Genomic DNA, 15,504 nt, shown 5'->3' with positions numbered 1-15,504 from the left:
GCGGTGCTGGGGAAGGAGCTCTGCGAGCAAGGGCACGGTGCCCGCTGCTGCCTTATGTAACCTGCGGCGCTGCCGCTCGCTGCGCTTCATCGGCGAGTTCTGTGCCGGTGACCGATTCAGGACGTGCCTCGGCTCCCTCTGGCTCGCTTTGAGCCCGCTCCTCCCGTCTCTCCTTGCAGAACACCATGGCCACTCTCAAGGACAAGCTGATCTCCTCGGTCGCTGCGGGAGCCACAGTCCCGAACAACAAGATCACTGTTGTAGGGGTTGGCCAGGTTGGGATGGCCTGTGCTGTCAGCATCCTTGGAAAGGTAGGGCTCAAGGACAACGTGTTCTTCCAGCTCCCACTGCTGTATTGTTCTGCACTGCCTGTTTGCCTTAGCAAATGGTGGGAAATTCGGTAGGTTAGTACAGGAATGAATCGTTTGCAGTTGGTGTAAGCAAGCTGTGACCTACAAGGGTGACCTCCCCATTCAGCTTCTCCTTGTTGTCTCACCTTTCTGTCTGTGCATAGCAATAAATCTCTCATTAGGTGGAGTTATTTTGCAGGCTGCTGGGAAAACCTAGTGAGCAATGGCTCTCAAACCCCTGCCAAACTTTTCTTTCTCCTTTTAATGTTCTTAGTCGTCAACAACAAATTTACCTTGTGATAGAGGTCTGGGAAAATAGTGTGGATGGAGCAGAAATCTGTGTGAAAGACGGGCTAGGAATCAAACCTATGCATGTTTCTGTCTTAATATTTTAAGGCATATGTGCTGTAACAACTGAAAATACTGCTGTTCTCTTCAGTAGTCTTTATTTCTCTAGAACCCTTTTTGCTTGCTTATATAACTTTATTTTTTTCCAGAGAGGTTTTATCTAGAATTTCAAAACCAAAGATAGAGGGCTGAACTTAAAGGCTATTCTGACTTTTGCTGTTACTAGTTAATGGGATTATTTTTTTCTTTATTTTTTTGGCAAATCTTATGTTGCAATCTGAGCAAATTAAGGGCTTATTATGCAATAAGGCTCTCTTTTACTTTGCACTTTAAAAAAGAGAATGTTGTGAATGAATTCAGTTTGATTCTTGTGCAAGTTTTGGGAGCTGCAGATCTTTATTTTTAAAAGAAGGTGTTAGCAGATATGCCCCACCCACTGGCAGGGCCTGGTCTTAAATCAGATTGCTCACAGTCAAAAATCTTACAGCTGGTTTAGTAGTACATGTGTTTTATACAGAGATGATCCTTCTACCTGTTACCTTGAGGATGCTTGTTTTAAAGTACTGGGGGTTTAATTATTAAAAAATACTTTCAGATCTTTCACTTGCTGATATTCATGAGCCCTGGGAGCAAGGCAAAACTCAGTAAGAAAAGGCCGCAGTGAAACTGATGTGAAAGTAGCAAATAGTTTTTGAAACAGCATAACTAAAGGAGAAATTTAATGGAAAGCAGTGACAATTCATCGTGGTGTTTATATTTTTTTAGCAAGTGTTTACCTCTCATAGTCTGAACTCATTTGCTTTTGAAGAAGTACTGCAAGCTGTAAGGCTGGCAGTGAGGGAGACAGGTGACATTACCACACACTGCACTACAATCCAGCACTCATCTGTGTTTAATGTGCTGCTCTAAGCAGAATTAAATTGTGCTTTCAGATACCTAAGCCCTAAGTTTTACTATTAATGAGTTATATGCACCAAACCCAGGGTAAAAACTGGGGTTAAAATTTTCAAGCATGGAATTTAGTTCAACCAGGCTACATCTCCTATTCCCCCACAAGTACAAGCTACAGTGTATTTACTTTTATAGCAAACCCATCTGATTCTTAAAACTGAATTAAAAAATAATCATTTAGGTTGGAAAAGACCTCTAAGGTCGTTGAGATTAAGCATTCTGTCCACCACTGCACCATATCCCCCAGTGCCACATCTACAGGTCTTTTAAACACTTCCAGGAATGGTGACCCAACCACTTTCTCTGAGCAGCCTGTTCCAATGCCTGACCATCCTACAGTGAGGAAAGTTTTACTCATATCCAACCTAAACCTCCCCTGGTGCAACTTGAGGCCATTTCCTCTTGTCCTGTTGCAACTGGGATTAGAGGCTGACCCTCACCTGGCTACAACGTCCTGTCAGAGAGTTGCAGGGAGTGATACGATCTCCCCTGAGCCTCCTTTTCTCTGGACTAAACGTCTCCATGGGGCTCCCTCAGCCTCTCCTCACAGGGCTTGTGCTCCAGATCCTTCCCCAGCTCTGTTGCCCTTCTCTGGACACACTCCAGCACCTCAATGTCCTTCTTGCAGTGAGGGCCCCAAAACTGGACACAGTACTCGAGGTGTGAGCTCACCAGTGCTGAGTACAGAGGGACAATCACTTGCCTAGTCCTACTGGCCACACTGTTGCTGATACAAGTCAGGATACCATAGGCCCTCTTACCCACCTGGGCACATGGCTGGCTCATGTTCAGCTTCTGTCAGTCAGTATGATGTGACTTTGAGTTGTGCAGGATGGTTGACTCTAATGCTAATTTCATTTTACTGGTGTAGTATGTAATATATAAATTTGCATGACCCTAAAAATTCCATGTTGGTTATTTTTAGCACCATCCCAGTTAGAGACAAGTCACTGATGTTGCCGTACTGATTTAGAAATGGAAACATCTCCACAGTCACAAATGAGCTCCTTTGAAAGAGAGTATTTTGAGCTGCACTTGGTGACTGTGTAAACTTCATTCCTGTGTGTGCTAATAATGAGCTGAATTCTCTAGGCAAGCGATGAAATTCATGAAATTAGTCATTGTAGCTATTCCAGGTGCTCTTCTGTTCCAGTGAGAACTGGCTCTTGGAACCTGCAGTCTGGGGAATATTGGTTACAAGGCACAGACTGTGAGTCCCATGTTGTCAGGCTATGTATAGATCTGTCCATAATTGCACATATGTGCACATCCTTTTTTCAAATTCTGATTGCATTGACTTAGTTTAACACCAGTGACTTCAGTTAAGAATACTTGTTCATAGTGTTTAAACAACTGAGGCATTAATTTTACACTGCAGGCTATTTTGAGAATAGAGCAAGTACAGATAAAGATTCTTATGTTTTTCCTTCAACAGTTTTATCAAATCAGCTGCTAAAGAAAGCAGTGCAGAAAAGCAATAAACTAACATTTTAAAGTATGAAATAAAAACCTTAAATATGCCTGCTGTTAAATATATTTTTCCACAAGAAAATCAGTGCATATTGTTTCATGATTCAAGTACTTTAGCACATAAAAATGACTTAACTGCTTTCAAATGGGGTGTAGACATCTAGGAAAATAGAAGTCATTTGAATTTCTGTATAACTTATTGCATAGGACTTTAAGGATAGGGAAATTTAAACGGGTAGTAAACATTTCTGTCAGAAGGCAATAAAGCTTTGCATTAGAGCAGGATGTCTTTATCCTCCACCCCTGCATTTCAGTGTGTTCTTCCTTTGAGACTGTATGACATTCTCCTAACTTAACCTGGCTGACAACAAGCACACATGGCTAAATCTGTTCTGCAGAGTAAATATAGTAGCTCCAGTAGAGAAAAATAGCTAAAGAATCTGTTTTCTCTTGATTTTAGTATTGAGGAAAATAAGTTTGGTCCCTTGGTATATTTTTGTGAAATGAATTGGTGGAAGGCTTGTTAAAAACAAATGCTTATTTGATAATTATGTGGTGTTTTCTTTTAGATATTTAAATATTTAAAACAGGCTTATTTACTGGGTAGATTCAGAGGGTTTGTTCCAAGTCTGAAAGATGCAACTTTTTTCCAAAGATAGTGACTAAATCATGAGGTACCCTCCTAGCAAAGGGTTAGCTGTGCACTCAAACTCCCCTCAAATAATATGTTTTTTGGGAAGTCTGAATGAGTTTTATGAACCTGTGCTGTAGTCGCCTCTGACTTTGTTACTGTGAGGTACATCAGAACACCAAGAGTGCTGTCCCACTGCTTTACCTTTGGAGAAGAGATGCTGTCAGATGGGTGTAACATGTTACTTTAAAATGTGTTATAGCTCACCTCATGGGCATCTTTAAAATGCAAGTGAACTGCTTCACTGACTCCAAATGTTGTTGTTTTCAGGGTCTTTGTGATGAGCTTGCTCTGGTTGATGTTTTGGAGGACAAACTAAAAGGAGAAATGATGGATCTCCAGCACGGGAGCTTGTTCCTTCACACTCATAAGATTGTGGCAGACAAAGGTGAACCTTAGTTTCTTCTGTTTAACACTGATATTCTGTGAATTTGCTGAATAGTGGAGCATTAGTTGTGTAATCCTAAAGAACTCTTAATGATTGGCATTGAAAAATTGAAGTATGAATTGGGGTGAGGTTTCAGATGAACAACATACTTTCAATCCAGGCTTTCTTTTAATAGCCACTTCACAGTTTGGGGCTTGTTGAGTAAAATTGATCTTAATGAAGCTCTAGTACATCTTTGATGTAGAAGAAATTGAATTATTTGGGTGGTGGAAATGAGATTCAGAGAGGTTGAAGGTCCTCTCAAAACCCATATATTTACAGTGTTACGAGATGGTCCTGGCGCTTAGGTTGATGTCTCATGGTTTTGGGTTTGAATGTAATGCATAATAATACCTGTATGAACACAGTACTATTGAAATTGGTGATAAATGTAACACATTCTGTACCTTCTACCCCATGCTCTGGTGCAGATTATGCTGTCACAGCCAACTCCAAGATTGTGGTAGTAACTGCAGGGGTTCGTCAGCAAGAGGGGGAGAGTCGTCTCAACCTGGTCCAGAGGAATGTGAATGTCTTCAAATTCATCATTCCTCAGGTTGTCAAGTACAGCCCCAACTGCACCATACTGGTGGTTTCCAACCCAGGTAAGGCAAACTTTTCCTAGAACACTTAAAAATTCTGTTTGATAAAATGAAATATCAATGAGTTTTCAGGCAGTCTTTTTAAATACAAATTGAATGTTGAAAATTTTTGTGGAGGTCTGCCATGTAGTTGCTAACAACAGAACACAAAAATCCTGTACTTTCTGATGTTCTGTTTATTCAGAACTTCTCATGGTGCCTGTAATTTAAAAGAATGCCTCATGGTAAATACTTCAGTTCTTTACATACTTGGCTTAAGCAGTAGGTAGTGTGAAATTTTTGTCTCTAAAGGATAACTTTTGTGACTGGATAGGATATGGCCATTTTTCAGGATGAAGAACTTGCCCTATATTCTTGGCTTTTTCAGGAAAAAGAATTTTCAGGAAAAATATTTTTTCAGGAAAAAGTGTTTGCATGGTGAAGCCTATGGTGGGAGAAGGAATAACACAACTACACGGTTCAGTTAGATTAGAAAAGACCTAACTGATTACACATATTTGTGTGCTTACTTGCAAGCATCTCATTGCATTGAGACAGCTTGGATATTTGGACGTCTCAAGCTGACTGTAACCAATCTGATGTGCTTTGTAGGGTGTCCCTGTAGGGCTGCCTTTGCTTGATTTAACATCTGAGTGAAGCCCTTACTACAGAACCCTGGTGATGAAGTGACACTGCTTTTAAAGATAACTTGACAGAGTGGAAACACTGCATGTAAAGCTAGCAGCTCAGCTGGGGGTTGAGTAATTAGCTGGTGTACAGTTAGTACTACTGAATACCAGTGTTCTGAGCAAGTGGCTACTGTGCAAATACAATGACTTATGGCAGTTTTAAACACTTATCTAAAATCAGACTGAGACAAAGATCAGACTGTTCCTGTTCTACCAAGGCTTGATTCAATCTATGGACTTCTCTCCAGCAGAGCAATGCAGGAGGAGAATTGCATGTTGCTTTTTCAGAGTTATTTTTATAATGCTTTGTTTTCTCATGTGTGGAGTTTTGTCCACTAGTATTTACATAGTGAGAGTTACTGTGAGCCCATTAGAAGGGACTTCAGGGGTGTTTGTGTGTAACCTTGATGTCATTCCCTGGATCTGTCTGGACTCTAGCTCAGATAGCACTGCCCTGTGGAAAGCCCTACTGTGGCAAACAATGAGATTAGAAAGCAGAGCTCAAAGTCTTGGATGTGTCTCAGGACATGACTTGAGAGCCAGACTTGTCTGGAGCTGATTGATATGGAGGTGCTCTGTAGTCTGAATTGTTGCTGTGATCCTGGCAGGAACTGCCCCAGCTGGAGCTGAAGGGAAGCTATATCTGATGAGCATGCCAGCAAGGTGTGAACTGTGCTGAGATGACGTACTTTTAGTGCCTGAGCAGAGCAAATGATGTATTTCAGATCTGCATACATGGTTGTATTCTCTCCTGAGAACTGGCTGGCTTTTGAGAGCTGGAATCATAATTATTGCAGTCTGTTTATTATTGGTGCTTTGAGCGGTGGATTAGAGGTTTTTCTCCCTGATCACATCCTTCTGTCTGCCCTACCTAGCTTTGTTCTTTTTCTAAAACTATTTTTAGAGACACATGCAGCTAAAGCATATTCTCTTCTGGCTTTTCATGCTGCAGAGGTAGTAAATGCAGAAACTGCTCAGTGCACAAACTAAGAAATTAAACTGAAGTAATTGCCAGCTAGAAAGGGTATGTAAATCTCAGACTTCGTGGTAAATTGTTTTATGTGTTGTTGTGAACTGGAAGGCAACATTACTTGGGGGAAATTGCTTGAGTGTTTTAGCCACATGAGATCAGTCCCAGTTCTGGATGTCCTAGGGGTTTAACTGTGACAAAATAGTGTGTCCAACTTTAGCTTTAGGAATCTAATCTCCAAAGACCTCCCTCAAATTTTCTTAGCTTTCAAGCTGCTGTTCAAAATTTAAAGCAATGTATTGAAATAGACCCAAAATACTTTGACCAATGAGCACAACAGTGTTTTGAATCCTCCTGACTGCCCTACTACTTGCAGTAAAGTAATAGTTGGACCATTCTCAGTGTGAGTGGTTTCATTTACTGTGCATGTGTTTCTTTTCAGTGGATATATTAACCTATGTCACATGGAAGCTGAGTGGCCTGCCAAAACACCGTGTGATTGGAAGTGGTTGCAATCTAGACACAGCCAGATTTCGCTATCTGATGTCTGAGAGGCTTGGTATCCATCCAAGCAGCTGCCATGGCTGGATCTTGGGAGAACATGGTGATTCCAGTGGTAAGGAACAGTTCTGACCTCCTTGGGAATAAATAATACAATGGTAGAGGTTGAGACCTAAGGGGTGTTAGAAAATTCTGATGGAGCAGGTGCAGCTGAGCTCGAATCACTGGCACTTAGCTGTATTTTTATGAAGATTAAAGTTGAGACAAATTAAGGAAATGTTGTTACGCATTTTTGGTAAATGTGATTGTGGCTGTATGATTAAACTTTTACCTGAAAAGGTGAATTTTGTGAGCTAAAGTTGTGTCCTAAAAGCTACAGCTAACTACTTCTGTCCTCAGTTTTTGGAGCCTGTAGCACAGTTCTATGAAAGCAGTATCAGCTCTTGTTAGGTCATTGGCAGAGCTTGTTGCAGGTAACAGAAAGCCATTTTCTCTTTTAACCAGCATGGAGAAAAGTCTCAAAATAAGACAAGGGATAAATTTTGTTAGCCTGACTCTGGATTGATAGAGTTTTAAAACCATGTGAAATGAAATATGCTAATCTGTCTTAAATCAGTTAATGTACTTCAAGGCTGGAATGATGCAGCAGAACATCTGTGTAGATTAGTAGTGCTTTATATTTTTGTGCTGTGTATTTCTAAGGGACACATCTTCAATGTCCCATTGCATTTGATCAAAGTACAGTGTCTGATCAACAGCAGTGGTTACTGTCCCCAGCTCTACACTGATGAAAGCAGAGTTTGGCTGAGCATAGACAGAGCTCATCCTGCATCAGTTACAGCTGCTTTTGCTTTGAACTAACTCAGATCTGAGTTGAGTCACAGGAAAAGAGACTGAGCCTGCTGTAAGTTTCCAATATGAACAGAGAGGTGAAAATTCCTCTCTTGATACTCCTAAGTTTGCATACTGCTACCCTCATATTGAGGGAAATGAAGACTAGAACTCTTGAAGGCTAACTGTAATACTGATTAGCAAGACAGCAAATACATCCTTGCTGCATTTTTTGATTAAAATTAGTTCTAATAGGCTGAACAGCTAAAATGTGCCTTTGAGGTTTGGCTTCTGGAGTGGCTGTCTGCACCTTCCAAGGTCAGAAGTTCTGCTGTTCACGTGTTATCATTGAGTTCTTGAAGTGCCAGTACTAAAATAGTCTCATATTTGACCCCCAGAGTTCTCAGAACTAAGTGTAGCTAAATTGAAACTTTAAAATCTGCATTATCGTGCTTCTGGCTGGTTGTTTACAGTTATTTTAGATCAGAAAAGTGAAGGGGAGTTGCAAAGTGTGATTGAAACTTATGTCCTTCCTCTCTTACAGTGGCTGTTTGGAGCGGAGTTAATGTGGCAGGTGTTTGCCTCCAGGAGCTGAATCCTGCCATGGGAACTGACAAAGATGCTGAGAACTGGAAGGAGGTCCACAAGCAAGTGGTTGACAGGTATGATGACTTGAGGGATAACATGGATATGTGATGCTGAAGATGACTTGAGGAATAAGGTCAATATATGTAAGCCTGAAAATAGCATGTCTGCACACTCCTGTTCTGCTGCAGCTGTCATGCCCTTTGTTTAGAGGGTTGCATGAGTAAGTGGAACTGGTGGTTTAAACACAAAAATGCAGGATTTAAGTTGGTAAGCTTTATTATCCTGCAGTAAGACAAGCTGTTGCATAACATACCCACTTAGAGCCTTGGGCACTTATTTTCTCACAAGTAACTTCTTAAATGGTTAACTTCATTGAAAGAGCACAAGATTAGGAAGAGGTATTTTGTTTCTGTGAGCAGAGTATTGGAATTGGGGAAAATTTTGTTCATAGATGCAGGAAAATTTGTGTACAGGCTACTACATGTTGCTAAATCACTTGTCTCACTTGTGAAATGAGGACATGAAATGAGTGTATACTATATCGGTATAAAGTGTAAGCAGGTGTTGGCTAAAAAGGTCAGGATGTGTGTATAGGTAGTGCATGGCTTGGACTCTAAATATTTGCCTATTCCAGATACACTCTGAGTGATTGTGCCACTGACTTAAACTGAGAACTTGTTTGGTTGTAGGATGGTTTTCTGTTTAACACTGAGAACTCTTCTTAGATGAAAGCTATTTTTCTTTTCAGCTAATCCTGTGGGAACAAGGGAATAGTGCAGACCTTATGCTTTATCCTCTAATGCTGAAACATTGAACTCTCCTATTTTGACATTTTAATTCCCAAACTTAGTGTGTGCAGGAGTTTTGAAATTTTTTAAATGGGAAGCATTCACTCATCTTAAGATTTGTAATTCACACAGTGTCTTGAAGACATCTTAATGCAGCTGAATTTCAATGTTTCCTTAGTGCCTATGAGGTGATCAAACTGAAGGGATACACAAACTGGGCTATTGGCCTTAGTGTTGCTGACCTCTGTGAGACCATGCTGAAGAACTTGTACCGGATTCATTCAGTCTCAACACTGGTAAAGGTAAGAAGCAGTGACTTATTGCATGTCCTAGTCATTTTGTTGTTAAGGAAAAGCTAACCAGTCTCAATTAGCAAGGTGCTAAACAAAGGAAGCTTTGTAAAATATTAACCTGGATTTAAAGTGAGAGCTTTACACATACTTTCTAGTCTGGCCTCTGAGCCTACTCTTCTCACAAGTAAGGTGCTGAAAAGTTCTCTGTAGTCTACTACCATTGTAGAAGTTTGCTATGTGTGGCATGCAGATTCATTAAAGGAAATTTTGGACTCAAAATGGAAAACTTCATGGAGTTCCAGCTGTGATTCGATGAACCACTGCCTAGCAAACATGCTAGGGAGGAGAGCTGTGTACTTTTATAGCTGGTGTAACTGGCTGCAGCTAGTCTGTGCCAGCTGTGTAACCTCTGGTGCAGCAAGGACTCTGAGCAGGCTGAACTTTCTGCTCCCTCTAGCGGAAAAGGTCTGCCCTAAGCCTGTGTCTGAATCTTGCCAGCTACTTGCTGTATATAAATAAAAGTCAGGAGTTTGGAGGTGTTTTCTGCAATCAGCCGTCTTGGTACTGCAGTCGTTTGATCTAAAACTACTCTGTGCTGTTTGTTTTCTCCAATGCATTGTGGCTGAAAATTTCCTGCAGGATGCAAAATGATGGTTTTGATCTCTGCTCTCATGAGGCTTAGGGCTATTTAAAGTAAACACAGATCTGAGGAGATGTATTCTTGTCTGAGTGATCTCTCCTGTTTGTGGCAGGGCATGTATGGCATTGAGAATGATGTCTTCTTGAGCCTTCCTGCTATCCTAAGTGCCTCTGGACTGACAAGTGTCATCAACCAAAAGCTGAAGGATGATGAGGTGACTCAGCTGAAGAAGAGTGCAGATACGTTGTGGAGCATCCAGAAAGATCTCAAAGATCTGTAACCCATGAATGTTAGATTCCAGCAATAGAGAAACAGCATGTGTGCAGATGTGGGCTCCACTCACTATACGTCTCTATGGTTAACATTAAATGCTCTTCCAGATGCTTGCTGTTACGCACAAACCTGACGAACAAATAAAGCAATTTTCAGGCATGTTTTGTTGTCCTAGTGACTAATTGTCAATGTATAATTATCTAGCTTACTCTGGCATTCTCTTTGCCACAGACTACATGGAAGTGTAGACTTGACATGTCCTTTTAAAAGCTTGGAAACACTGTGTTAATGGTGAAATCCCACCATTGCACACCGCCTTACTAGAAGCCTTTTCTCAGTCCAGGTGCTGACTAAGTGTAGTTCATCCCCAGACTTGTTCCTAGTAGAGTACTTCCTACTTCTTTACTGATGGGTAGAGGAAATGCAATGAGGATTTGCCTTTGTGCCACCTGCCAAAAATATGCCAACATTAAGATTCTGTATGCTACTGGCCTAGAAAGAGTCCTGTAGATCCTTTTCTCTTCTTGATTAAATTATATGCCTATTAATGGTATCTACTTTTAATAATGTTTAGAACAAACAAGATTATTTTCTATTTGATTACAAAAGTCCAAGAGTTTTTTTTTTTAAAGACTAGCCTCAGGGTATTCTTTATCGAACAAATTGGGTATTTGATCTCCAAATTTCAGCATGATTGTTTAAGTGTTTATGTACTTGGAGGAGAGAACAGATTTTTTTAAAAAAAACTGTGAAGTTTATTTCTTAATCACTTACAATTATGGCTATTAACAATAAAGAGCCAATACTTGCTTGGCATGCCTGGAACTGCTCAGCCTGAATGTCCAGGGGACAGAGAGCAGACTGTCAAATTCGTCTGTCTTGTATCATAATTCAGGGGCCTGCAAGTCTTGTTTCATAACCAGTGTTCTGAGACTAAGAGCAATTTAAAGCTCTTTTCTATCTCTATTAAAATGCTTTGGATTGTGCACTAAAACACTTTTATAAGCAAGTAGCTTAATTTCTGTAGCTTTTTAAAAGAAAAGATCATGCAAATCTTGCCATATTGCATGATAACTTCTGTGATTTAGTAAGTATCATGTAGTTAGTGAAACATTGTGCATGGGATTCTGCCAACAGCATTATGTACAAAGGGTATCCCAGAGAGGCTTTACATGTTTTATCCTCAGTCACAGCATAAATACCAGACTTTGCCACTAGGAGGGGGGAAAATCATAGTCTCTGCTTTCATAACTTGGTGTGGAGATCTTACTTGGAAGGCTTTTCACACCTGCTTAGATTAGCTTAGGTTCCTGCTAAAATGTGTTTATATCAGCTGCCATGTAAATTGCATGAGCTGCTGCACTTCGCAGGATGCAACCATTGGGAATATTCACCTGAGCACATTTAATACAGGTACTGTACATAGTTCCTTCCTGGCTTTGTTCTTGCACTATTCTCACCTAATGAGCTATGTGTGTTACATCATTCTCCAAACTTGAAATGTTTCATAGCCTCTTCTCCCTCCTGACCATTTCACAGGATTACTGTACAGCCAGACACCACCTAACTGGAAGGAACAGTTCTCCATTGTGAAATTTGGGGCATTTTTTGGTGTTGCACAAAGGAGGAGTAAAGGCCATTGCTTCACAGCTGGAATGATCTGAACTTGCTGAGGTCAGACAGGCAATTAGGGCTGTCCCTAGATTGTTTCTGAACACCTCCCTGATCTTCTGTAAACTGCAATGACAAAACAACACAGACACTGGAGAGCTTGTGTTAATACCATCAGTGCCACCTACTGCTCTGTATCTAAAGTACAGTGTGTGTACATCAGTAACTGCTACAAATCATTGTCATTTTCTCCCCTAAAATTTGACTCAATATCTAGGAGCATTTTTAACATCTGTCTTATTTCTTCCCTGCTGTTAATGTAGGCAAACCTTGAAACCACAGAGCTGTTTAGAGCAAGCCAGACATAGAAAATTATTGTCCAAACAGTCCTTGAGCTCTGTCAGGCTTGGGGCCATGACCACTGCCCTGGGGAGCTGTTACAGTGTCCAAACACCCTCTAGGGGAAGAAGCTTTTCCTAATATCCAACCTAAACCTCTCTGACACAGCTTCAGGCCATTCCCTTGGGTCCTGTCACTTGTCACCAGAAAGATCAGTGCTGCTCCTCCACTTCCCCTCATGAGGAAGTTGTATACAGCGATGAGGTCTCCCCTCAGTCTCTTCTCCAGGCTGAACAAGCCAAGTGACCTCAGCCACTCTTCATATGGCTTCCCCTCCAGACCTTTCACTATCTTTGTAGCTCATTATCTCATTGTAAACTCCTACACATTGAGATTACATCCTAGGAGGTTACAGTGCCTAAAAGTTTTAGGTAGGTCACAATGCACAGCACTGTCCCTGCATTGCTATCTCCAGAGAACTGTAGGAAATTTGGGGAAAACATTCTGTGCATCTCTCTTCAAAGACATTGCAAATTCAGTCTTCTTACTGTATCCTTGAAAGCTAAATTATTTCACTTCTGTGGGCTGAAAAAGAATTTGGTGGGGTAACAGTTGATGTCTGACAGAATTGCAGCACAATGAATAATGCGTTACCAAAGGGCATTTGTGTAGCTGAGTGATAACAGCAGTGTGAGAACATAGGCCAGACTCAAAACCAGTTTCACTGGTTCCCAGCTTTCTGGAAAATATTTTAAAAACTACTATTTTTGGTACATATCCATCTTCCCACTTCAGCAGTTGTCCTCTAGTTTTGTGAAAAAGGAACATAGTCATAGTCACGACCTTTCCCTGCCTCTGTGACAAAAATGACACATCATTTTACTGTCAACAGTGTCCCTTTCACCAGCTGCACCTCACTACACTTCACATGGAGGACAGCTAATGGTTGCCCTTCTTAATGTCAGAACACAGCTTTTCTCCTACAGAGGTTTTATTTTGCTGTAGGTGCACAGGTACATGTATGACCTCCTTTATGGCAGTAAACCTAGATAACTCCAGGTGCACCACAGATATCCCACAAGTTAATCCTTGCAGGCCATAAATATAATGAATGGGACCCTTTGCCCTCTAGCAATTAAGAGCATTCACAGGGATGAAAGTTTCTGGACTGTCTGTTGGAGTTAGCCTTTCTTAGGCACTTCATATGCTTTTCCCTCACTGACAACAAAAAGAGGAATTTGGGATGGCACTGTGTGAAAAAGCCCTTTGAGGACATGCAGATTGGGTAAAGTGAAAGGTACTCAGAATAGAAATAAATTCTAATGTTCATAGTGCTATTGAGCACTTTTTCTCAGTTAAAAAAACCCATGAGTATTATCTCCAACCTGCAAAAGGTGAGTTATGTAAGTTGCCCAAGTTCACCCAATGGTGGCATTGCCAGTGCTTGAGAAATTATCTTGTGGCATCTGATGGTTCTGTCAAACTCATTCAGCAAGGTTTAAGGAGTGACATCATTTTTTGTCAAATTCAAAAAAATAAAAGAAGTATCCTCTCACTACAAACAGAAGCTGGAAAAACGTGACCCCCAAGAACCTGAAAACCACAGACTTTATAAGGAGCTTAGAAGTTTTGTCATTACAACTTCAGTTCATTGTTGTGCAATTATTTGCATGTTTTTGAGGCTTTTGAATGCTTAGGGACAGTGGTATGTCAGTGAACCAGTACCACTGGAATCACTACTAGAGGTTTGCTTTAGAGGGATGGAACACCTCTCCCATGAGGAAAGGCTGAGAGAGCTGGGAATGTTCAACCTGGAGAAGGCTCTGGGGTGACTTTATTATGGCTTTTCAGTACGTGAAGAGGACCACAAGATAGCTGGAGAAGGACTTTACCCAAGGACATGTAGTGATAGGACAAGGGGCGGCAAGGGCTTCAAGCTGAAAGGCACTGGCACAGGTTGCCCAGAGAAGCTGTGGCTACCCCATCCCTGGAAATGTCAAGGCCAGAATGGATGGAACTCTGAGCAACCTGGTCTGGTGGGAAGTGTCCCTCCCCATGGGAAGGGGATGGGACTAGATGATCTTTAAGGTCCTTTCCAACTCAAGCCATTCTGTGATTATGATTCTACAGTCCCTGGAGAGGTAAGTAGTGTGCACAGTTTGACTTCAGCACCTTGAAAGCTTTTTGAAGGACTGCAGACCACAGTGGTATTCAGCCAGCAGTGACAACTGGGCCCACACACCCACAAAACCATCTGATTTCCCACTGGGATGCTGCAGCTCGCATTATTTACTCATAATGGGTGTGGTCAAGCACAAATTCCTCTGGTGGGGCTCTCGTTTTTGCTAAACAATGTTTAATATGTACCACCTAACCCCATAGGTGAGATACCCAGTGCCTTGCCCTGCAGCCATGGGCAGAGGGATGAGGTGGTCTGACACACAGCTGCAGGGCAGGTGTTGTGGTTTAACCCCAGCAGCCACCAAACACCACACAGCTGCTCACACACTCCTCCACCTATGGGACGGGGGAGAGAATCAGAGGGGTAAAAGCTAGAAAAACTCATGGATTGAGATAAAGACCGTTTAATAGAAAAAAGCAAAAGCTGCACACACAAGCAAAGCAAAACAAGGAAATAATTCAGAGCTTCCCATGGGCAGGAGGTGTTCAGGACCTCCAGGAGACCAGGGCCCATCACACATAATAGTTACTTGGGAATACAAACACCATCACTCCAAATGTCCCTTCCTTCCTCCTTCTTCCTCCCACTTTATATACTGAGCATGATGTCGTATGGTGTGGAATATCCCTTTGGTCAGTTTGGGTCACCTGTCCCAGCTGTGTGTCCTCCCAGTCTCCCATGCACCCCCAACATCCTTGCCAGAGTGGCAGTGTGGGAAGCAGAAAAGGTCTTGGCTCTGTGTAAGCTCTGCTCAGTGATAACAAAATCATCTCTACATTATCAACCCTGTGTTCTGCACAGATAGCCCCAAGCTAGCCACTGTGAAGAAAGTTAACTCCACTCCAGCCCAAACCAGCACAGCAGGACAGAGGCAGAGGGACCTGGCAGGGTGGGAAGCAGCCCCTGCACTCTGGGATGTGGTGCTGTCAGTGGGGCAGGCTGAGGGTTCACCACTCCCACTGTCTCCTTCAAATCGCCAGG

General features: G+C 41.8%; 1 protein-coding gene across 2 annotated transcripts; it reads left to right on the top strand.

Annotated features, from left to right (window-relative positions):
• Window positions 1–132: 132 nt before the first annotated feature.
• On the top strand, window positions 133–10,499 carry LDHB (lactate dehydrogenase B). Of its 2 annotated transcripts, XM_009077459.1 has the most exons (7): window positions 133–311; window positions 4,081–4,198; window positions 4,669–4,842; window positions 6,920–7,093; window positions 8,354–8,471; window positions 9,364–9,487; window positions 10,231–10,499. In XM_009077459.1, the coding sequence occupies exons 1-7, from the start codon at window positions 186–188 to the stop codon at window positions 10,396–10,398; spliced, it is 1,002 nt and encodes a 333-aa protein (XP_009075707.1). In that variant the 5' UTR covers window positions 133–185; the 3' UTR covers window positions 10,399–10,499. The 2 variants fall into 2 exon arrangements, with proteins under 2 accessions (XP_009075707.1, XP_009075708.1); XM_009077460.1 differs by lacking the exon at window positions 4,669–4,842 and having other exon boundaries at window positions 186–311.
• Window positions 10,500–15,504: the final 5,005 nt, after the last annotated feature.

The sequence above is a fragment of the Acanthisitta chloris genome, unplaced genomic scaffold (genome assembly GCF_000695815.1).
Source record: "Acanthisitta chloris isolate BGI_N310 unplaced genomic scaffold, ASM69581v1 scaffold11806, whole genome shotgun sequence".
NCBI classification, from domain to species: Eukaryota; Metazoa; Chordata; class Aves; order Passeriformes; family Acanthisittidae; genus Acanthisitta; species Acanthisitta chloris.
The sequence above is the reverse complement of the archived record's forward strand: the minus strand, read 5'-3'. Positions and strand labels throughout refer to the sequence as shown.

Excerpts from the sequence above, each read along its gene's own strand:
- LDHB (XM_009077459.1), top strand. The coding sequence starts at position 186 with ATGGCCACTCTCAAGGACAAGCTGATCTCCTCGGTCGCTGCGGGAGCC. Across the intron at positions 312-4,080 it reads CTGTCAGCATCCTTGGAAAG|GGTCTTTGTGATGAGCTTGC; the intron begins GTAGGGCTCAAG and ends TGTTGTTTTCAG. Across the intron at positions 7,094-8,353 it reads AGAACATGGTGATTCCAGTG|TGGCTGTTTGGAGCGGAGTT; the intron begins GTAAGGAACAGT and ends CCTCTCTTACAG.